The following is a 24,511-nucleotide window of genomic DNA, read 5'->3' on the forward strand; positions in this document are numbered from 1 at the left end:
CAACATTATATATACACCACAGCAACGCTGTATCTGAAGTTGAAAACCAGTCCTAAAAGGTGATTCTTTTCATAAGGGTATTCATACAATCAAGGGATAAGAGGAGGTAAGGGTGTTGTAGGTTCATGATACTGTGGATGGGGGGTAGGGTGGGGGCCATTTTCTGTTCCAACACCAAACTTTAAATGACCTCAAAATTCTAGCTCACCAGCTTCTGTGTGAAACAGAATAACAGAACGCTTTACACTCAAAGAGCAGTACGGCACAGAAAATGTCCTACAATCTACTGCACACTGCACAGGCCTCCCCGGTGAAGGTGTTTTATTGACAGCGAGGTCGACTGTCGGGCTGACTGGTGAGGATCCAACTACAAACCAGTAGGTCACTAGTCAGGCTGTTTCACCTCAGTTACAGACTGGCTGCGCCCCTGGAGGGGGACAGCTAGGGGCACACTGCGTCTCCCAAACTCACTGTAAACGAGACAGCAACTTTGGTTACAGTTTTTGTTTTTCAGCTATTTATTTATTTAATCATTTATTTATCTTTATTAAAAAGTACTCTCACCCAACCCCCTCCCCTCCCCCCCAAGTGCAGAACAGACTCCTAACAGTGGCGCTCTCGGCTCCTTGTCGTCCATTTGGCATTCAGACTACGAGCAGTGTCCCTTTGTGGGCACCTCTCTGGTTCGCAGTCCGCAGCAGCTCCGTGATGCCCTCTCTTAAGGAGGATTGGCTTGTGATGGGCACGCTGAATGGAATCTGAAGGATTTTTTTGATTAATTTTTTAATTTTTTTATAAATTAAAGCCAGTTACGTGAACTGTTCTTGCACAGTTTTACACGCAGAAGCCAGGTTGGTTTTTTTTTGTTTGTTTTTTCATCCAGGGAGAGGGGGGGGTGATAAAGAAACCCCTCGAAAAAGTGGAGCCATAGCTCCCTACAGCTGTCATGACTGGCCGATCAAAAAGAGTACATCACAAATAACATGAGAAACCAGCGAGTTCATTAGCGGAGACACAGAGAGGTCGAGGAGTCGCGACTCGTGTAGTGTAAACTCCGAGTGGTTCTCCTCCACCTTGGCTAAGGCGTGCAGCGCCCGGGCAGCTCGCCGCATCATGTCCGGGCTGGTGGGCTCGAAGGGCATCCCTTGGAGGTGCAGCAGGGAGCTCTGGCTCTGTTGTAGCTGGGTGGCAGCGAGAGAGTCCTCCAGGAAGCCGAGCAGGTTGCCCACGCTGCCCTTCTGGACGGCGATCGCACGAGCAGCAAGCGTGTCACCCTGGGCCAGGTTGGCCAGTAAGACGACGGCCATCTCTCTGCAGACGGCCACTTTTCTATCGCCGATTAACCGCACCAGGTTTCCGTACAGTTTCTCCAACCGGCTGAAGGGGGGAGTGGCCAATATGAGGTCCACATTGTTATCTTGGATGCTTAGTTTGCTTAGAGTCTCCAGAACCAGTCTCTGAGGGGACAAAGCACTGTGAGGGCCTAAGGTAGGGAAGGGGTCCTGGGCCTCTGCCGAGGGGCACACCGCCCAGTGGAGAAGACCGTCCAGCAAAGGCAAGCAGATGCTCTCAGGGTAGTTGGAGAGGTCCAGCTGGCCTGAAATGTTTGCCATTGTGACCAGTGTGTTCTCTCTAAGGATCTCTAAGCAGTCCCACCACCACTCATCCTTCTGGCCCACTCCCTCGTCCGATTCCTCGTCCTTCTCGTAGGTGAGCGGGGCCTGTTTGCGCTCGGGGTGCCAGTGGTGGAGCAGGATGAGGCGCCCGAGTATGAGCAGCAGTCCGGGATGTTTGGACATCTCGTGGTCATTTCCCGGCACAAAGGAAAGGCTGCGGACAATATTAGACACACAAATGCAGCGACGCGCCAACGAATCCTGCCAATCAGCCAGCGTGACGAGCGGTCCTTCGTCTTTACTGTGAGGCTCATCTTCTAAGATGGTGCCAGTCTGCTGTGCTTGTTGGGCGAAAATACTAAGAGAGGCCAGAACAGGTCTATTATTCTCCTGGTGCCTTGTAGGCCCTTTCTCAGCCTGCTTTATCTCTGAAGGAGACGGCCGCTCCTCCTCATTGCTAGCTGTTGAGCCGGATTTCTCAGAATCTGTTGATTTTTCTTTCAAACTGCTCTGTTTCTGCCCGTCTTCCTCTATATGCTTATTTCTCTCTTCCTCAGTTGGCAAGCAGCTCCCTCGTATGTCTTCATCCAGTGGCCGTCGCTTCAGCAGACCTGAAGGCACGGGTATCCTTTGTCGCGGCTCTAAGAAGTTTTTACGCGGCTCAAAGAGGGTCTGGATGTGTTCCGTCGAGTCTCCTCCTCCGGCGCTCCAGTGAAGTAGTCCACTGTCAAACTCTTGTACTTTACCATGATTACTTAACTGGGCAGCCACAAATGGGTCTCTCTTTCGTACCACCTTAAGTGGAAACTTGTCAAACTTGCTGGCCTGCCTGGGTCTTTCGTGGGCAGGTAGAGATTGCGACGAGCCAGTCTGCTCAGATGAAGAAGCCTTGCTCTTCTTGTCTTCTTGTGTTTTTTCATCTCGACTTTGCGAGCACGGCTCCTGGTCCACCTCCTGTTTCACGAGCACCGGCCGCTCCGTTTCATGTTCCTCCTTATCTTCGTCATCCGTTTCCTCTTGTTCCATATCCTCAAAACGTGGTTGCTCTTCTTCCAGGTTGTCCAGGTCTAATTTCAAGGCGTCAGGATCGAGCAGAGTCCTCTGACCAGGGTCCCCGACTTCATATTCCCGCAGAATACCGAATATTTCTATGAGGCAGCGCCTAAAGTACTCCACCACCAGCTCCAGTAGCCCAGGTAACTGCAGTGAAAACAGAATTTCAAAAGGTTAAATCTTAAAAAAATGTTAGTAGCACATAAAAATAAAACTCAATGCTACAGTAAAACAAAAACTAATGTAAAAACACAGTCACTCAAGGTCGCTATGGGAACATCCTACACAATATTCATTTTCAAATACAGTGAGTACTTCTTTAGTTGGCAGGTTTAAAAGGAAAGCAAGACCAAAAACACTAGAGAGAAGAGAAAGCAAGCAGCAGAAGAACAGAGGCTTTAAGGAAGCACAGCTTTCAGACAATAGGATAGAGACTGAGGATAGAAACGGATCTCTCAAACTTTTGTTTCTTCTATCAGTTATCACATTGGATAAATGGGTAAGAATTGATGGCACGCCTATCCTTTAGAGATTAACTGCAAGTCTCACCGTGTTGAGATCGAAGGTTGCTATACTGTTGTCATCATACAGCAGAATATTGATGGTATCTAAAGCCCATGTGCTTTCAGCCAATAAACCAGATTTTAATGACATCATGACTCTCCAGGCTTCTGGGGTTCCTAAAAGGTTTGAACACAAAATTAAATTTTTATCAAATCATTTTTTATTACTTTGAAACCTTGGTCTAACCATGTGATCATCTTCATACCGATATCTTTCATGGTGAGTCTCCGTCGTGTTTTAAGGACAGGTAGAGTTCCTTCGACGGAGCCAGGGGGGAAAGGCATGTCTCTCCTTATTAGAGGCGACTGCACTGGAGGGGGCACCACGTGGGATGCAGGGACAGGAGGGCCGGCCTTTATCATCTTCGATAGTCCAGGTATATAAGGGGATTTATTCGGTGAGGTCCGGGCCTCCATAGGGCGGGGTATGGAGGCGGGGCTTGACACCTGTGGAATGTGGTTCTGCACACCCTGGGGGGGTTGGTAGTTGGACTGGACTGAACGAGGCATAGGCTGTCCAGGCCCCGCCGGACCATAGGGAGGCTGCCGAGGGCCCATTTGGGACCCCCACTGGCCGTCGGGATTCATCCGCTGGTCTGATTGCATCATATCATCAGGTCTGTTGATGCCATGGTAGCCGGGAGCCTGCGCTGGCCCCCCAGGACCACCCTGTCTGGGGTAATTCTGATAGTTCATATCTCGTGGTCCCTGCCACATGCCCCCCTGTGAGCCCTCAGGCCCCGACTGCATCATCTGAGGAGGCATGTTAGGCTGGGAGCTTGGCCCAGTTGCTCCCTGCATCCTTTCTCGACCAAATGGAAAGGGGAATTGATTGTTGGGGCCAGGTGGACGGCGGTCAGGGCCCGGGTAGGGCCCGCTGCCGCTGTACTGATTGTACGGTTCCTGCTGTCCTGATGATGGGGCAGAAGCACCAGCCTGCTGCTGTTGCTGTGGTGCTTGCTGTCCACCAGGGAAAGAACTGCTATACTCCGCTTCATGGCGTTTCGATGGGGGGTAGCCTCCTTCCACAGGACGTTTATAACCCTACACCACAAAGAAATTTCAAAATGAGCATTGATGCCAAACATTTATTTATTTGATTACAGCATATTGAACACAGTTAAGAGTTTATATCATGCTGATAGACAATTTACCTGTTGTGGGTACATTCCAGGTTGCTGATTTGGGTAGGAACCAGTAGGGGGCGTCCCTTGTCCAGGATACTGATTTCCATAGGAATCATGCCTGAGAACATCATGTTTTATCAGTTTTAGTGAGCTCCTTGGTGGCATACATACACACTAGGTTGTTTTTATTCATTTTAAATTTTTTTTTTTTTTTTTTTTTACACAAAATACACAAACGGTATTATCATTTTTGTTTACCATTTACATATTAGCTTAATTCTAGTAATGCCTTGAATCTGTTTGAAACATCCATCTTAAAAGAATTCAAATCAAAGGCAAACAGAGAAAATCCTTCAGCATTGAGCCTGTAGATAATCTGTATCCAGGAACAACTTTTATTTCAGAATAAAATTGGTGATAAAAAAAAAAAACTTATTTTCAATTTTATTTGATTTAATTTGATAGCTACAGAAACTAAAGAAATGTTTCTGCCATATAGGACTTTCTGACAGCACCTAGGTCTCAAAGTCAATGCATTTCATGCAAGTCTTGCATACAAAGAGATTAGTTTTCAATAATAGCTTGTTTGAGGGCAGAAAGTCTGCCAAGCATCCTGCCTGAAGTGTTCTTTAAATTTACCGTGGCTGCTGTGGTGGGAAGCGATTTGGAGAATACATCCCCGTGTCGGGGTTGGCAGGCATCATCGGGTTTGGCTGAGGAGGTCCAGATCCCATGTTGCCCTCTGGGCCCATTCCTTGCTCCGGTCTAGGAAAAGCAGGACAAAAGACGAGGTAGCTTTTAGCTTTCTACAGATCATCCATGCACATATTAAATGTCCAGCAGTAGCAGAAAAAAATAAAAATAAATAAATATAGGACACTAATCCTCAAACAAAAACTTTTTAGGGTTCTTCTTTCTCAATTTTGAAATTTTAATTCAACAAGCCTTTTGTACAAATATAAACTGAACGACAGCAGCATAACAAGAAACCAACTTAGAAATAAATGAGAGATTAGAGTATTTCTCTGCCTTGATGATCTTTGCATTGTCTTTGTACTGAATTGTGCTGTACAAATAAATTTGCCTTGCCTTGCCTTGATGGATCATAAATATCAAGTAGGGCTCCTCAGGTTTACAACATATTGCAAATGGGATATATTTCCTAAATAATTTTGCTTTTAGATTTGAGGCTGATGAGCATTTTATACTGAAATGCTCATCTCTGGGACACAGAAGCAGTTTCTTTCCTGAGCGGTCAAGAGATTAATTACGCACACCTATGCAGGTTAATGTTACTCACTGACATGATGGAGCTTCTCTGTAATATATTTACAGGTGTTCCTCCAGTTAGAACCTTACAAAAACATATAATCCATCATCTGGCTTCACAAATAGTTTAATGCACAACAATCAAGGTGTATGCAGAAATACTAGAGAAAATGTTTTATAATGTTTTATATAGTTCTATAAAAAAACTAGTAAATATTCTACAACTGGTTAATCTTAACTGCTCAAACACAATAAAAGGTTTGATATACTTGCCATTTGTGAAAAAAAGACAAAAAAATTAAATTGTGTTCATTATGTGAAATTATCCGTTTTGAACTCCATGTCCTACCAGGTCTTGCTAATAACAACCTTCAGTGTAGATAGCAACACAGCTATTCACTACACCAGCAAGCTGATCACAGAGATGTAAGGAGCGACTGGAAAAGAAACTATTTTGAGATGTGTGTGATGTTTGCAGTTTACTGTGAGAGAACAACATTTTTGGTGGGTAACATGAAGGCTAAATCAGTAATAGAACATTTCTACCATCTTTTCTACAGTATTCCTGGATTTTCTAATAGTGAAATCCCTTTGAGAGGACACAAACTGAGAACAAGCAATCTGTGCTAATTGCTTACATATTGCCAGTTGAAAATGTGAACTTGAACATTAAATATTCTGTAAAATCTTTTTTTTAAACAGCTACTGTGTTTACTCACAGTATTACAGTCTCAAATTAAACAATGACTATGAATTGCAGGAGGTGTAGAAAATATCTTGGAGGTTAAAGCTTTATAAAACAAAACCCTCATCTTTGCATCTCTAGATAAAAATAAAACAATAATTTGCATTTAAAAACTTGTTTTCACCTAAATAAAAGGTGCTGCAGTTTCTTAAATAAAATAAGAGATAGGAGAAAATGATTTACGTTCTTCAGTGTTCCCTAAAATAAATTAACAATTCCTACCTCCGGTCATAGCCTGGTCCATAGGGGTACTGTTGTCTGGGTCCCATTGGCATTGTGCCCATGGCCCCTGGGGGTCCTCTGTTGAATGGAGGCTGTTGTTGTGGTGGCTGTTGGTCACCTACAGCGTTGTTAGGGCCCTGGTTAGCAGGCAGAAACTGCTCACCGACTAAAAACAGTCAAAATTACAGAAGATTAAAACCTGATGAGTGGCAAATTACTCATTCTTCACGATTAAAAAGAAGTCTGAAGGGTCCCACCTTTCCGCATGTTGCTAAAGGGGTCTTTGTTGGGTTCGTAGGGGCCCATTCGGCCTTGCATGTCCGATGTGTTCATGCCAGGCTGATAGGAGTTGGGAGTCATGTTCTTTCTTGGGAAATTGGAATCGCCTCCGTCTGAAAAGGGGTCTTGTAGATTTACACTGCTCCTACAAAAGAAGAAGCAGCGGCCCAGAAACAGCAGTTAGTTTGACCAATCCATCTATTTGTTACAAGGCAGGATACACTGATAATAGATACTGACCTTGGACCAGGTGGCATGGGAGGCATTTGGGCATGAGGGGTGGAGGCCGGCGTGGGGGGTTTAAGGTCGCCTCCCTCAGCCATGGAGCTGCTGGTGGACTGGGGTGTCTGTGGACCCTGTAGAGAGCCAGACCCGGCTGTGGAACAGAGGGACGCTTCAGTTTGAAAGAAGAGAGGAGCAGATATGGTACAGGGTTTTAATTAACTTCATTTTTTGGGAGGGAGGTGTGTCTCCTAGTCATGCATTTGATCTGAACAGAAGAGGGAGGTTCTAACCTGGAGAGGGTGGCTGGACTTTAGCAGCTTGGTTCTTTTTGTTGTCAGTGAAGATCTCAGGAGGAGGATCTTCACCACGCTCAATCTTGCACTCGAAAGCATACAGACACTGAATGTACTGTTTTTTCAAAGAACTGGCAGCGCTGCTGGATGTTCCCACATTTAAGGCGGTGGCTAGATCACGCCACTTTTTATTTTTATTCACCTAACATGAAAGAAACACAAACCCCAGTTAGAACAAGAAGACCCCAAATAGAACCGCGGTTCACTACGGCTCTGGGTGCCGCGTTTACCTGCATCATTCCTCCGATCTCTTTAACGGAAACGTACAGCCGGAAGAGGTCGAGGGGTTTGCGCCCCACGGCAGGCAGGTTGGTCATACCCATGGCTTTCTCCTCCACAAAGGCCAAGTAACGGTCCACCCAAAGCTTCCTGTCTGGCTCTGGTCCCAGCTCATAAAGACGTGTTATCTTTTCACATGTGGTTGTGGATGAGTTTGACTTCTGTTTGATGAGCCCACAAGAAATTAAAGTACTTGAAAAGAACAAAAACCCTACAGCTACTCATTAACTTCAATAAATACAAAGTTAGTACCTTTGATTTTGAATCCGGCTTTGGCGTTCCACTGCCGTCCACTTTGTTATTCATCTTATTGTTCATTTCCGGACTAGGAGCCATTCCTGCACATTTAAAAATAAAAAGGGGGGTTAAGTTAATTGCCACTTTATCAAACTTGACTAAGCCAAACTAATTTCTGCATATATTACCACTAGAGTTATTGGGCATGTTTGGCCCCATGGGATAAGGAGATCCACCTGGAGTGTTCATCATTCCAGGCATGCTGTTCATCGGTGGGCCATACGGTGGCCCAGAGCCCATCATGCTCTGTGACATGTTGGGGTACCCGGGCATTCTGCAAATGAAAAAATAAACAAGGCTGATCAGGCATCGAAGAGTTCAAGTGTAAGAACAATGATAATTTATAAAAAGGGGGTAAGTATGGTTTACCACCCACGGTATGTCAGGGTCATTTAAAAATAAGTTTTCTTCTGACTATCACAGGGCTTTGAGTCCAACTCTCAAGAATGGAACTGATTTAAATATTTTCCACATATATTAAATTAAAATGTGCATATTAAACTATTGGGCTCTAGAATTCATTTTTTACCCAACTGTTAAAATGTTTCATCCATCAATTAAGCCAAATATGTCTTAGTAGAGTTTAAACCTTCCGCTCTGGTTCCAAAGCTATTTTTATTGGAAAATTCCATAATTTTTCAGACTTCATTTCTCAACTTGTTAATCGTACTTCAGCATATCCATCAGCAATGAAAGGTGAGGAACCTCTGTAATTGTGTGCACTGTAAGCAAATATGGCTGCAGACTGTAAATGGTTAATGAAACCAGACTGACAAATTTGCAGCTCCCAGTTCGGCACCAAATTCAAGAAGATTTGCTGCTTTGCTGCAATACAGATTTTTGTAGGAAATCTGTATTGCACTTTATCCCCTGTAGTAAATCTAGACGATCAAAGCTGAACATCAATGGACTGCAATACAAGAATTTTAAATCCTATTCTTATATTATCAAATCATAAAGAAGAGCTCAAGGTAGTGGGACTGCAAACCAACCTGTTGAGCATGGTGTTGCTGGAGGGGTGCTGCATGGCTGCAGGATCCTGGGGCTTCCTGTTCATTCCTGGAGGTGGGCACATTGCTGAACTGACCTGGGGTGGCATGTTGCCCATGTTAGGAGGCATGTTTGGACCCATCCCGGGACCCATATTGGGGCCGTACGGACGAGCACCCATTTGATTAGGAGGCATTCTTCCTGGAGGCATGCCAGCATATGGAGGGCCTCCGCTCTGTCCTGCCATGGGGTTTATGGAGCCCATGCCTGGTCCAGGGTAGTTGGCATTGGGCATGTTGCCATAGGCAGGTTGGCGAGGGTAACCTACAAACAATAAAGAAATATATAAATACAAAAATAAGACACATTAGGGCAGGGGTGGGCAATTCCAGTTCCTGGGGGCCGGTATCCTGCATCTTTTAGATGTGCCTTTGGTTCAACACACCTGAATCAAGTACTCAGATAATTGGGAGGACTCTGCAGGAACCGACTGCATACTGAGGAGGTAACTCAGCCATTTGATTCAGGTGTGTTGGACCACGGATGGATCTAAAAGTTGCAGGATACCGGCCCCCAGGAACTGGAATTGCCCACCCCTGCATTAGGGTGTGTTGTAAAGTATCCATCCTCCTTAAACATAAACTTTAATTCTTCTTGTTATTCAATGGGTTAAACCAATCCTGTAATTTTTACATAAAAAAAACACATCTGTTAAATGTGGAATGCATATATTTAGCATTGACAACTTAATTTTTGCAGAATCCTTTAATCAGTTAAAACTACAACTATGGTATGCATTGAAAAGATCTGCAGATAAACAGGCTGACATTTTTTTCCTTCCTTTGTAAAATAGCTCAAGCTCAGTCAGATTGGATGTAAACAGTTATGTCAATATTCCTGATCCTTAACCCGAATCAGGTCTGGAATGTTCTTGGACTACCCCAAATATGAATAGTATTTACTTTTAAACCATTTTACTTTAGCTGTGCTTATAGGCATAGAGCTCTACGCCCAGTTTAGATCTTCTGACAGGTTTTCCTTCAGGCCTGTCCTGCTTTAGTGCAAATCATCTTTCCATACATTCCAATAGGTTTTTTATGTCCCTGCTAAAAGAAGACATTTCCCCCAGCATCACTCTGCCACCACATGTTCTAAAGAGTTCCTATATGCAGGGTTTAAACAGTGTTATAGCATTTTGCTCTGCTACACAATTCCATTTACACAGACCAACATGTAGTAAACCAAAATACATTATTTTCTATTTTTTTATTTTTGCTGCCACTCCATTAGGGCCAGATTTGTGGAATCTCTGACAAATAATTATGCATAGTGAATCTATGCAGCACCTTCAGAGTTAGCATGAGAACATAAAACAATTGTCTGATGCTTTTCCTTCCCAGACAGCTGGTTTAGGTTATATGGCCATGGCATTCACTATCCATTTTCAGGTGATGTTAAGACCTTCAAAAACTTAGTCTTCTGCTACGTTTACACAAATATTCTGTAACAAACAACAGATTTCAAAGAATGGCCATATTCAGTTCCCGCACAGTAAACTAATTTTCAAGCTCAAACTTCAAACTTAAGTTTAATTTAAAAAAAATAATAAAACACTGCATCAAATCTACATTTGACAGATTTCAATAAAAACACAGATCATTTATCTTCCGCTTCACACTTATACACTACTCCGTCGGTCTAAACCCAAACTAAATATATTGCAGTTGGAGGATGTAATCTGAAACTATGAAAAAGTTAAAATCAATACTTTTGTAAGCTGCAGAAGTTTAAATCAAAAAAAAAAAAAACACCTTTCAGTTAAACACCTGGATGTTTACTTGACATTTAGAACCTGTTTAATGTAGGAAAACAAAGAGAGAAACAATTTCTTTAACAATCTGCCAGCAAAGCAGCAAGCCTTCGTCACAGTTTCAGCTCCACTGACAGGAGGCTGTGCCACATCAGCTGACTCTTCACTGCTATAAATAGAGTCAGAGAGGAGGACCGGCAACATGGAGGAGATTTAGACCTTTAGGAATCAGCCCTATCCGTGGAACCTCAAAAAGCTGGTTTGGTTAAGGCAGGGAATTTTTAAAGTACAAACCTTGGGGACCGTACTGTCCTCCCTGCTGCCCGTAGCTAGCAATTGAATTGTTCTGCTGATAAGGCGCCATCCCAGGATGCATCTGTCCTCCAGAGGACTGGCGAGGCGAAAGTGCAGAGGCTGACTGGGGGGAGCCATAAGGAGGCATCTGAGGGTTTCTCTGCATGAACCCTAAAATAAGCAGGGAAGAGGAGATGTTGGGGATTATTTATGCAACAAGTTAATTTTGATGTACATGTTAAGTAACGCACGGCAACAAACCTCTGTCCTGAGCCATTGGAGACGGGTTCATTGTAGGGTGCAGCGTCCCATCTGAGTGCACACTGGATGGCCTGGAAGGCATCTGGGTCCCTGAACAATAACAGGTAGCTCCAGTAAGTTTCTGATTAGGCCAGGTGCAGCCAGACAACTGTTCTCAAACACAATATTTCATATACTTTGGGTTTGTTTTTTTAGTAAATGGCATTGTTTAAAATATTAATTCCACATTGTGAAGTGATTTAATCCTTTCACTATAATGTGGGGAACCAAGGATTGGATAAAGGATGATGGTGTGTATGATTTTAAATTAAATCTTTTTCAAATAAGAAATACATGCAGCTGGGAAATGATGCATGAATGCGATGGCAACGCTCCTCTGTGTGGAAGTAGCTGCTAAGCGAAGAGGTTTTAAAGTGGATTTGGCATCCATGAGCGGCTGAAAACTAAAAGAGTAAATGCAGAAGGATACGAATCTCTTAAAAAGACCATGCGGTTGTATTTTCAACAAGGCTGAGTGGTTTTTGAGCAGTTAGCTTAATTTAAACCTTTTGAACATCCCTAACCAAAACAAGTTGGATTTGGAGATGCTGGCAGCCTTTTGAAAGTCCCAACGTAAAGGTAAGAATCTACACTATTACCAGCAGAGAAGACCTGTGTTTTGCCTCTGGACATTATTACATTGTAAAGTGACATAGACACAATGCTTTAAAGTTTGGTGCTTTTAAAAGATAATGCAGCAGGACACGGTCAGCTCTGGACCCAATACCTGCTTTATTTTGGATTCTAAATAATCATGGAGAATAGCTACCATCTAACTATTTATTTTGTTAAAGCTTCCTATATAAATCTAAATATAGCCCTCCTAACCTCTGAATGAAATCAGTAGGGTAGCTTGACTTTAACTCTAGCCTCACTGCATGAGCCCTTTCACAAAGCAAAAGGAAAAACGTCTGTTGATTCTTGCTACTGTTCTTTTAAGAAGGAAGCTAATGCTAACCAAGATACTGAAGAGTTTGAAATGTTAACCACATAACGATTTTGCCCTTTCATAAAAATTAAAGCAAAACCCTGTTTAAACATCTCTTTAGGGTTTATGAAAGAAAAAAATATCCTAATCATATTTTAGGTCTCAAATACAAAGTTAGATTCTCAAAAATACACCATAAATGCTTACTGCCCAAGCAGGAAACTTAAACGAACAACATCTGTCATCTTGACCAGTCATCTAAAAGGAATAATGTTCCTTCCCTAGACGGCTTGAGAACTCTTTGCTCTTCAAGATGCTTTTTGCTTTTAACTAAACAGGAGAAAATGTCCACCTGCATGCGATACATCCAATCAGCTGCAAAAATCAAGTCACTGTTTTCACAGTATCAGAAGAGGCATAGCAGTCAGGCTACTTTCCCATCACATGCTTTTAGTTAAATATGACGGCATTGAGTTTATAAAGTAGTGTATAAAAAATTACAATCAATCCCTTGAAAGAAATGGAAAAAATAAAATGCAGCGTCGTACAATCATTTTAATCTCCTCTGAATGTCTTCAGCCTTATTTTCCTCTGAGCCAGATTGCCTAGAGAATCTTTTTAATCTTATCTACTGCTTAATATGTTTGCAAGGCTTTCTTTGGTCTTCCAGTCTCCAATCATCTTTAGTCCAGGCCTTGTTCCTGACTAGCAGAGATCTGACCAAAGTGCATCCTTGAGAAAAGTAAAGAGCGCAACTCTGCACCAGATAAATAGGAATTAAAGAGTTACAAATGCTCATAGGAAAAACTGAATTCAGGCATGCACACTTTGGTTGTCAAGGCTTCCGCTTTAGGAACGGGATCAAACTTTTCATCTCCAAAGGCAGATCATATATTTGGGAATGATGCTCCACCCCCCCACAAAACAAAACAAAACAAATAAATGATCCTGCTCAAAGTTTGAAGACCAATGGGATTAGCCAAACACATAAAACAGACCTTAATACTGTTAGCAATGGGATCAAATCTAGATTTCACCATTTTATTTATACAAACAATTAATAAAAGCAGAGATGTCGTAAACATGGCTTATGGGTCATTTGTGGCACTCAGAATCATCTTCTGGGATCTGTGACCACAATTGTTCCCAAAATGACACATCTGCATAATTGGTTAACCTAGATGGACATTTGAAAAGCAGTCCAATGACAGTGGGTCCCAGAGCAGCTGTGGCGATAATGTAGCTTGCAACCATCATTGTGTGCATGAGTGAATAACTAAACGTAATATAATCTGCTTTGGAAGGCACTATAAGGCACTATAAATATGAAGTCCATTTCACATTTACAACACATTAACATCTCACTAAAATAGAGAATGTTAGGTACAGTGTAGGTTAATCAGAGTGTCTGTTAACTCCATTTGTTTGCCTTTACACCAGCTTCACGGCAAAAAGTACTACAAAACCAATGCTAGGTACACTAGTTAACAAGAGACTGCAATATCAAACCGTTTCTTTTTATATAAATAATTACCAACTGATCTCGTATTTAATAACCTCCTCCAGCTAAAATGAATATAAAAACTGGAAATAAGCATTCCTATTAAAGCAGATTGAACAACTGGCTCATCCAAATCTACAATGTGTTATGTATGAATGACACGATGGATTTAAGAGGCGAGAAAATATGTCCTCAGCAAATGGTCAGGTGCTAAAGCTAGAAAAAAATAAATAAATAAAAATCGTAAAAATCAAAAATAACAGGACAACAAAAGTGGCAGATTGGAATCAAATGCAGAAATGTGTTTTTAAAAGCTAGGAAACATCAGTAAGAAACAGGTTGTCAAAAATGTCGATCACTCCCACGAGACCGTAATTTGGAAATTTCATCAGATGTAAGGAGTCTGTTTAATACATCCGTCTGAGAGCTGTCAGCTGACCTGGCAAGTTGGCCGGTGACAGCGGGCCTGTGCGGGGTGTGCTGGCACTGGCGGGGGAGCCGGCCGGAGACGGCGAAGGGCCTCGGATGCCAGGTAGGTGAGGGGATGTGTGAGGAGAGAAGGGCGACTGGGCCGGATTACTCTGCTCCCCCTGGCTGCTGGACACGCCCGAGGTGCTAACGCCAGGACTCAGTGCACCCTCTGTACCTGTGGGCAGGTCGTCGATCGACCCAGACAGGTCCTAAAAAACAACAACAACACAGTCGGTTCAAGACTATAAAAAAAAAAAAAAAAAACACGTCTTAGCTGTAGTGATTTACAGTAAGCACTGCAATGTTTTCCTTGTTTATCAGCTGTGATAACATGACACAGCTCCTCCTCTGCGTTAACACACGAGTGGCACAGATTCAGATACTACACACGCTCACACAAATATCCCTGGAGGCCTTTGTCCTTATTTATCTTTTTCAGAGAGAAAGTGAGTGTGCATTATTGCCAGGCGTTGTCATGGTTACTAAGGTTTGTAAGATGTGAGTGAGCAGAGTCAGCATGCAGCGGCAGCCTCATCACCACATGATTACAATAAAAAACAGCCCATATGTACTCTGTGATGTAAGGTACTGAGAGCGTTGTTTTAAGACAAAAAAAATACAAATAATAAATCTATCAATGCCTTTTCAGCTGCATTCCAGATCTCCAACAAACCATTAAGCAACTTCTTTGCCTTCTTCTAGCCTTCAGTCTTTACTCTGATATTCTCTCCCTGCACATACTTATGTTCTCCAAAAGTACTAATAGCTAAAATACAAAAGATTAAATAGGTGAAAAGAAAAATAAAATAAAAAAGTATTTCTTAGAAAAGACCATAAACTGATAGCATGTTCTGAATACTAGGATAAAAGAAGAGATAGGACCAAACAGCCATCAATTAGTCAAAATATTTAAAAGTCACGATAGCAGGGTCACCGTGTCTTTTTATGGCCATTTATGAGTAAACAAGAGTGAGAGACAAGCAATGAGCTGCAGCTTGAATCGTTTCTGGTACTGTGATGTAAAATCCTTTCAATCAGATGCACGTCTTTAATCTGTTAAATGACCAAAGAAAATTTATGCTAACTGCTAAAATTAACAGGATAGATGCTGAGAGAATAGTTGAAGACAATAGTTCTACTAGTGCCTACTTTCTCCAAATCAGGGCGGTCACGAAAAGGCTGAAAGCACGAAAATAATTTATAACATATGGACACAAAACACCATCAGGCTGCCAGAGAGCGAGAGAGAGCAAGACTTGCACCACGCCTAAGTTGCTGTGTTTTATCTTTCCAGTTTTCATCTCCTGTTACACCTGGAGCATCAGAAGATTGTTGAAATCTCAGAGTGAAGCTTAGTGGCTGCCTATTCTGTAATCACTTTCTCTTTAGTATATTCATAAAACCATAATTTACAACTACTACTCTTTCGTACACTCAGTGATGTCACCTCTGCAGCTTAAGCAAAATACCTACGGATGCACGAATATAGCAAGCAAGCTAATTACAAGCGCAATACATTTATTTACAAAATCCAGAAGTTTTTTGTTAAATTTGGGTCTTCCTTGGTGACATATGTGATGACTTCAGTCTCTCCGCTTCTTTTTGGAGGGAATGCTTTCAAACACAAACCACATCAATCTGCCAAATAGTAGATGCAGATTATAGCAAAAGAAGTGTTTCAGATAAGTTTAAACAGGAGACTTAATTTCTCATCAGCACACATAATTAATCTACAGGATAAAGCAGATGAGCAATATTACTAAGATGTATGGAGCTTTATACAGAGCTCCTAAAACAAATCAGGTCAATTAAATAAAAAAAAAAAAAAGCCTTTTTTATGCCCCAATAATTAAACATTACTGACCGGAAGGCTGGATGGACGGCCTTGACCGTCCTCTGGACCAGATTTAGGCTGAGAGGATGCAGGGGCATTGGACTGAAACGAGTCCTGGGATATCTCCTAACACACACATACACAAATAGCTAGCTTAATCCCAGCACATATAAAGAGAAAGATGAGCAAAATCCAAGGCAGTGAGGAGGTACCTGCTGTTGTGGAGGAGGAAAGCGCTGATAAGGTGACTGCTGTGCTTGCTGCTGCTGAGCGTTCTGTTGGTAAGCTGCAGACTGCCCCTGTGGATGTTGGCCATGTCCCTGTGGCTGTTGCTGTTGGTGGGACTGCACCTGCTGTTGCTGAGTAGGGGTTTGCTGGGGGCCTTGTGAGGACCCTTGGTAACTGGATTGGCCCTGTGATCCAGGGGGAGCCTGGGAACTTGGCTGCTGCTGTGTGTTCTGAGTAGGAGGCCCCTGCTGCTGGGAATATGGAGACTGGCTAGGCTGCGTAGCAGGTGCTTGAGAATAAGGTGGCTGAGACTGTGGGGCACTTTGGGATGGGCCTGGCAAAGGTCCCTGTGACTGTGGGGCCATGTGGGGCTGTTGATAAGGTGGTCCACCTTGGTTATGTGGAGTTGAAGGTGGAGGGTGAGATTGCCCAGGGTATGGCGACTGTCTTCCAGGCTGGCCAGGTTGAGGCTGGGAGTAAAGGGATTGTTGCTGACTTTGATGAGGAGCCTGACCTGGCTGGTTGTAATATGGTGCCTGGCCCTGAGAGCCATAACCTCCTGGTCCCTGTTGGCCATAAGATCCCATCTAAAGAGAGAGAATATGCCATGTGCTTATCCCAAAGTACAAAGCAAGCAGAATCATTTACAGTCAGACTAAAGAGTCAGCTCATTGAACAGACATATGTAATACAAAATACTTATCTAAAATAATAAACACTGGCTGGTCTCAAACCAATCAATATTCTAAAATCCTTGTATAATTGAGTTAGTAACTCTTGATTAAATACAAAGAGATGGTATGTGCAACGTCTTGCAAACTGACCAATAAATATTTCAATATTTTGGGATTTTCACAACTTAAAAATTCTGAATTAAAACAGACTTGCATTTTGACTTTCTTGTGTTTATTTTGGAAAACTCCAGAGCTGTAACAGCCTTTTTCATTTACAGAGGAGAGGTTTGGGCGACTTAACCGGCTCATGAGAAATCTGTTGTCAAACTTCAGTGGATGTATTTTAAGTCTTTACAGTTTGATAACCAAAGCGGTGCTCTAATCCGTCTTTGTATTTTGGAATCCTGTTTTCTGGTATCAGTTCATTTCACACAAAAATTGTTGAGATAGGATCATATCTTTAAATTTATAGATGTTTTGAAAATCTGATTTAGTTTTTATTCTATCTTAAGTATAGGGAATTGATTGCTTTTGTATACCAATAATGTGCTGCAATGCTTCACAAAAAAAGGGGGAAAAAGTACAATCCAGAATAAAATCCAGTACCTGTGGACCATAGGGCATTGCACCCATGCCTCCTGGTGTTCGTCCTTGCATGCCTACCGGGTACCGTTGTGGACCTGGTGGACCATAACCCTGTCCAGGGTACCCTGGCCCAGACTGAGGACCGGTAGGAGGCACCTGCTGAGACTGCTGACTGTACGGACTCCCTGCTCCATATGGCTGACCTCTCATTTTTCCCATTGGATCCATAGAAGCAGGGGGCTAAAATCACCAAATAAGCAAATAAAACTTGGATTAATTACACATAAAAATGAACACCACACCTTTTAGAAGCCCATCTGACATTTGGGTAATTATGCTATTAAATAGTTTGCTTCAAAAACTCAGTTACGCATGTCTGCAGTGCTGAGGTAATAAAGCAGTTTCTGTGAATGGGCAAATTGTGCTTTTCTTCACCTTATTTCCCACGGTCATTACAGACTTTTTTTTTTCCACTTCGCTCTGCCATAGTTTCGGAAGTCAACAGAGCTATATATATCTGCTTTCGAATAGAAGGCAGTCTGCCCAATACTAAACATATCCCAGCTGTGCTCCTGTTTTGAGTCTGGTCCAAGTAGGGCCCCCCCACCCCCCAAGAGAAGGCAGTTTGGCTTCGGATGAATGACACCAGAAATGAGGGAAGTGCTTTAACAACAGCTAAGGAAAGTGAAAACCATGAAAGAGCTCACACACTACAGTGACCCAGCAAATGCCAAAGATTTCTCTAATAGCTTAAATTGACCCTTAATGCCATTTTGATTTGTACATTGTGCCAAGTAGCGTGGTCACTCTATGACGCTACCTCTCAGCAGAAAGAATACAGAGTGCCCTGTGTGACAGACTGTAAATCCACCTTAATGAGGTGGAATAAATAAGCATGGCACATGGCTAATCTGCATAAAGCAGACAGGAAATTCCCTGGGTGGGTGAGAGACTGTGGACCGCTTTCTGATTGGCTTTAAGGTGGGGAGGTCGGGGGGAGAATTTCTAGACACACACAAAGTCAAACTTATGCTGCATGCCAGACTCCGCAGTCACATAGCTTCACAAACAGGATTACAATTACACTTGTCAATTCTCTCTTTTAAAACTGATTTACGGTTTTCTTTTAGTTTTTACCCGCTGATTATGATTTTGACCATTTTTGTTTCCTCCTTGCGACTGTTACAAAGAAGAAGAAAAAAGACATAGAAGTTAAACGCACTTGATTTAAATGGGAGATTTAGATGAGATAAGGGCTGCAACTAACAATTACTTAGATATCAATTAATCTGTCGATGATTTTTTAGATTAATCGCTTAATAATCGCATTGCCAAACCAGGTGAAACTAAAACCTTTCTGGATAGAGAATATTGACAGAGGAAAAAGGATTTTCTTTTTAACTTGCAACTCTCACAATTTTTGTATAGTTCCTGCTGGGTCACTGTCAGCTAAAGGCATGTTTGGGAGTCTCTTTTCTCCAGTTAAAAATACAATCAATTACTGAATTAGTTGACGATTATTTTAATAATCGAATAATCACAATTATTGCTGATTGTTTCAGCCGTATATGCAGACATTTCCCTTTGATGAGTTACAACATGCATCCCTAGAAACATGGCATGTTACTAAAATCAAATCAGGCTAAAGTTTTAAAGCTTTACATTTAAAATTCTACTCAATTGTGTAAAAAAATGTATTTCTTAATTTATTTATTTCCAATATGCAAGAAAGCGTTCCAGAGCAAATAGGAATTCTGTCTGGCTGCCATGGAGCAATGGATTGCAGAAAATTACCAGGCAGCTGAATAAATGAATGGCATTTAACAACAAAGCTAAATAGGCCACAAATAATCAGATCAGTTATTCATACTAGAGAATATAGGCATTAACATTGGTCTTTTTAAACAAAATCAGTACCAGACTCTTAAATAAAACTGGGCCTAATATTATTAACCAGTCATACCCAGCCCAAAAGCACTGTTAAAAGCCTTTCATTAATTTTATTCAGATAGTTTTCACCTTTTTTTAAACCAGCCAAACTTGTCAGTGTATCTAAAACGCCATGACTGATTTGATATATAACCCTCTACATTAAGAGTCCATCCAAACTTGGAAATCTGAATCTCAAATTTTGCATTTAACAAATAAACAAGATGCATAAAAAGGAGTATAAATGCCATGGTTATTTTTTCTTGCTAACATCTTTTATGGATATAAAATTCCTACATTGATAACCCTTTGGATGGCTGATGAACTATTTAAGATCAAGTAACTTAAATTTATTTTAACCACTAAAAAGAAAAAAACAATTGGTTTAAAAAAACAACATTAAGGAAGTTTGAACAAAATATCAACCAATGTTTGTAGAAAAGAAACAGAGGGAGTGAAGTGAAATGCCTCGATGACCCTGTGATGAGCAAAACGCTGTGTTCTTATCAGCAACTGTTGCCTTGCATCACATGTAATTATAAATGGCCATGAGCTGCGGATGGGGAGCCAATCAGATTTCAGCTCGCATGTCAACCCAAGACCAACTATCTCCTGGCTTTGACAGTAGCATTTTACCTCCACAATTCAAATCCCACTGCAAACTGAGGTCTGCAAAAAGGGGCAGCTCTCAGACACTCACAAAGCGAAAGCCGCCCGTATAAAGAAATAACTAAATACAGGGAAGCGTGTCTAATCGATACATGGTCAAAATGTAAGAATTTACTGCCTTTTTGTGATATCCCCAGGGACGAATAAACATTTTAAACAGGACCCACACCGGACATTTAAATGACCGTGAAGGGCTCATTCGGCACGCGACGCATTCCTCCCTTCAACTGCCACAAAAATTACAGCTAAACGGACGACAAAACAGCGCAAACATAAGCCCGTGGAAAACTATCACACCATTTGTAGAAGCTAAATAGTTGCAAAGGGCGACTGTAGTTGTAATAAACGCTTTATACATTTGACGTATTAAAAAAAGGGGGAAGCAAAGAGTGCGGGAAGAAAAACGAGCCGTTTTCAACCTCTTTTCAAAGTCGGGCCTTCTCAGCTCCCTTAACATCGTTTCCCACAACTTATACCCCAAACTAACCCCGCTCCGCTCTTCAAATAGGCATTTAAAAAAAGAATTAATGTCTAATTTATAAAGTGGTGTGTTGAAAAGAGAAAAAATACACACGAGAGGCAGCCATTTTAGAGTCTTTGCGAACTACTATCAGACAATGGCTGGCCTGCTACGTTGTGAACTAGCTCAGAGGAGGGAAGCAGACATGCTAAAGCTCTTGTAGCAGTTAGAATGGTTGGTTTTACCTGGTTTCTGGCTAGAGGCTGCCCAGCACTCCCCGGGCTCATAGGTGACGGGTGGTGGGTTCTTTGTTGCCAGCCTGGGTTGCTCCCTGCGAACTGACCGCTACTGCCCATATCTGCTGCTCCCTTACTAGCTCCTTCCTGGCCGCTGTAGTCGCCACCAGACGGGTAGTTTGGATACCCTCGCGTTGAGCTGGGGGAGGTCAGAAGCTTGTTGAGCGTCGGTGTGGAAGTCGGCTGGGGGTTTCCGATGTTATATCTCTGGTTACTGTAAGATCCAGCCATTGCTGTGGGTCCTCCCGGTGGCGGCTGCTGCTTAGCTGGCTGGCCCCCAGCTGTCGGCGCCTGAGCGCTGCGAGGAGAGTTCATACCATAAGACTGGCCCGGGTGCGGAGTCCTGTTCGGGAATGGGTTGTAATTGTTAAACTGGTGATTAGAGAAGCCATGGTCGTGTGAATTGGGTTGATACGGGTCCATCATGTTGCTCGACTGCACACCCGGACCCGCAGCAGCTGCCATGCCAGGGCTTTGTTGTCCGCCATATTGATGAAAAGCGGGCCGACCGTAGTGCTGACTGTATCCGTACGAAGGCGGAGGGAAAGTTGGACCGTGGTGATGCACGAAGCCGGGGTGGTTGTTTCCGTCCGGTCCCACAGAGTCATTCGGGGTATTATTATTAACCCTGGGCGGGTTCCCATTCCCGTTCTTCATCTCTGGCTCCCCTCCTCCCCCTGCATTTCCACCGTCTGCCCCGTCCTGCAGATCCCCCCGGCCCGGTGATCCGCTGTCCAAACACGGCTGCTTTTTGTCGGACTGCTTCTCTCCTGGAAGCGTTTCTTCCTTCGGGTCTCGATCCGGCTTTTTAAGTTCAGAAGGCGGACTAGTGTTAAGAGTGGCGGCGCTGGCGACCTGAGCGGCCATGATATACACCCCCCCAAACTCTCTCTCCCTCTCTCTCGCCTAGTCAGTCACTATCAAAAGCTAGCATTGAATATAAATAATTGTTTAAAAGCATCAACCCTTGTGTCGAATCATTCCAATCCCTTCATTCCGGACCGAATCCGGCTGCCATATCCCCCGGTTTAGGCTCCGTAGATAAGGTTAGAGAGGTGATGGAGGCTCCATACAATGCGTAGAGAAGCGACAGAAATTGTTGTGGGAGTTGTGTTACCGAGCCCGGGTAGAGAGAGGCAGGGAGCTAACCAAACCAACACGAGGCTCAGCTACATACAGCCATTTTACTGAGCCGCGCGGAAGGCTGCAAAACGCGGAGCGGATCTCCTTCCTTATCGGATAGGACTTTTTTTTCTTTTCTGAAAACATCACGCAAACTAAATGGAATATTTTCTCAATTTTTCGCGCTTAATGTTTGCTTAAAAAATAAAAAGATGACCAATAAGCAAGATGACGTTCTGCAACAAATATATCTTAAAATAAATAGATTAATTATTCTACCACTTATAACTGTGTTTATTTCTCATCATAGGTGCTGATCGGGACCGAATATAACATTCAGAGGTTTAAAAATCAGTTTACACTGCCAAGATATATCCATAAAAATACATATTTGGTGTAACATTCGTCACATCTCCATGGTTTCATGGCTTTCCTTTCTCCATTTATGGCTGTCTCTCTGCGCTGCTTGGTTGTTGGAGGGGTTTAAAATTAAATGGAAAAAATACTAACTTAGAGCATCGTGGTGCAATATTGACGAAATTCACAGTGATGGAACGAAAGTTATATTCTTGTCTCTTTCTGTTTTAATCACCAAAATGTTCCCACTATTGTCCCTGTATTCATTTATTTATTTATTCTTTTCAATGGTAATCCCACTCAACTATTCAAACATGTTATTAGGATGTAGATCATACGTATAGGACTTGGAATATATAAACTTACCAGATATTTCATCCAAATAGTCCTCTACATTGGGATTTTGCATCCAGTGATACTATGATGAGGGCCCTTAGACTAGAGCATCATGGTCCCCTAAACGTTCTGCTTTTCCTAAATAAAACTGTATGATACTTCAATACATATCAACATTTCTAAACTTTTATTTTATTTTTTTATTTCAACTAGCTTGGTATGTAGCCTTTTTTTTTATTTGTTTTTTTGTTAAACACGGGATTATTTCTAGAAATGTCCTAACGTATACAGGGAACCCCCCCAATGTTTGCAGTTACTATGCCAGACCTGAACGTGACACTGTAGCACAATCACTAAAATGTAGAAGAAGAAGAGAGTTTGGAGGTGGCTTGTTTGGGGTTGAGGGTTTGAGATGGGATCATGACGTCATGATATTTGACTGACTGAATAAGTTTGTGCCATTTCATAAAATGAACAAAGAGCCAACAGCAGTAACTAAGCCATAAATGTATAAAAAATATACACATTTCCCATTTAAGATAAAAAAAAATGTACAAATATATATATATATATATATATATATATATATATATATCTTCTTGTTAAATATGCTCTCCACAAATGGTATTTCTAAACTGTGAATTATTTTTTGTTTGTTTTAGTGTGTTTTTTGTAAGTCCAAACAGTTGTTAATTGAAGCACTTCAATTTACAAAGAGTATGACTTAAAAAAAAAAAAAAAAAAAAACAACAACAACACCACATTAACAAGTTACTAATCTGAACACATATGTTAAATTTGGAATAGTCTTTTTTCCCAGTTTTTGTATTGTCATTAAACCGTCACAAGAGCAGCAAAATTAAGTATATGCATTTTACCAATCCCCTTGGGGAGCAGTGGGCTGCCATTGTGCAGAGCCTGGGAAGCAGTGTGGGGGTTAAGGGTCTTTGCTCAGGGAGCCAGACTCCAAGTGCAATGCCCTAACCACTAGGCCGCCACTCCCCAAAGCAGGCATTAGCGTGAAGGGTCTTGCCTAAGGACCCACACTCACTCCTCCCAGCTGTGATACAAACCTAGGCATCCTGTTTGCAGGACAGACAGTGGTGACTTACCACTAGCCAGCTGCATACTCTGATTGGAATTGGCAGGATTCGAAATGAAAACATAATCTGATTGATAGGAGTGGTTTGTGGCGATTGACAATCTGATCGACATATATGTAAACGATTGTCAAGATCAAGTTATGGGTCAAGCTGACCTAAGTGCTCATGAGCATCCCACCTGAACAAGACATACTTCCGCTTTGAGTGGGTGGACGCTGTGGCTTGATGATATCAGAATAATCCAAATGTCATTTTTATATGACATTTGGCAGCCTAGTGGTTAGGGCATAGAGCTTGGAATCCTGAGGTTCTGAACTTGAACCCCACTCCCACAGACTGCCACTCTGGCTCTCTGAGCAAGACCCTTAACCCCCCATTACTTCCTGGACGCCCCACGATGGCAGCCTGCTTCTCCTCAAGGGTGTGGGTTAAATGGGTAAATTTCTCTAATGTGAGATCAATAAAGTTCTTTTTTTCTATTATTTATATGACATATTTTTAGTTCACTAGGCCAATTTACTCTGATAATATATATATATATATATATATATATATATATATATATATATATATATATATATATATATATATATATA

General features: G+C 42.2%; 1 protein-coding gene across 3 annotated transcripts; it reads right to left on the reverse strand.

Annotated features, from left to right (window-relative positions):
* Positions 1-787: 787 nt before the first annotated feature.
* On the reverse strand, positions 788-22,178 carry arid1a (AT-rich interaction domain 1A). Of its 3 annotated transcripts, none has more exons than XM_015380768.1 (20): positions 20,947-21,864; positions 17,665-17,883; positions 16,369-16,971; positions 16,187-16,282; positions 14,291-14,531; positions 11,384-11,473; positions 11,123-11,293; positions 9,021-9,342; positions 8,157-8,302; positions 7,984-8,069; positions 7,683-7,892; positions 7,390-7,594; positions 7,115-7,268; positions 6,853-7,019; positions 6,596-6,761; positions 4,999-5,124; positions 4,387-4,477; positions 3,439-4,276; positions 3,219-3,349; positions 788-2,816 (listed from the first exon to the last, which is right to left on the reverse strand). In XM_015380768.1, exons 1-20 carry the CDS (start codon positions 21,862-21,864, stop codon positions 945-947), a joined length of 6,852 nt encoding a protein of 2,283 aa, XP_015236254.1. In that variant the 3' UTR covers positions 788-944. The 3 variants fall into 3 exon arrangements, with proteins under 3 accessions (XP_015236254.1, XP_015236255.1, XP_015236257.1); XM_015380769.1 differs by having other exon boundaries at positions 945-2,816; positions 7,115-7,250; positions 20,947-22,178; XM_015380771.1 differs by lacking the exon at positions 16,187-16,282 and having other exon boundaries at positions 945-2,816; positions 20,947-22,178.
* Positions 22,179-24,511: the final 2,333 nt, after the last annotated feature.

Source organism: Cyprinodon variegatus, unplaced genomic scaffold (genome assembly GCF_000732505.1).
Source record: "Cyprinodon variegatus isolate N-32 unplaced genomic scaffold, C_variegatus-1.0 Scaffold221, whole genome shotgun sequence".
NCBI classification, from domain to species: Eukaryota; Metazoa; Chordata; class Actinopteri; order Cyprinodontiformes; family Cyprinodontidae; genus Cyprinodon; species Cyprinodon variegatus.

What these genes read in the sequence shown, in the direction of transcription:
- arid1a (XM_015380768.1), bottom strand. Translation starts at nt 21,864, where the DNA reads ATGGCCGCTCAGGTCGCCAGCGCCGCCACTCTTAACACTAGTCCGCCT. An exon ending in AGCAACACCATGCTCAACAG is followed by an intron (nt 8,303 to 9,020) that starts GTTGGTTTGCAG and finishes TTTCATTTGCAG; the next exon opens with AATGCCCGGGTACCCCAACA. An exon ending in CAACCTTCGATCTCAACACG is followed by an intron (nt 2,817 to 3,218) that starts GTGAGACTTGCA and finishes TTTTCACTGCAG; the next exon opens with TTACCTGGGCTACTGGAGCT.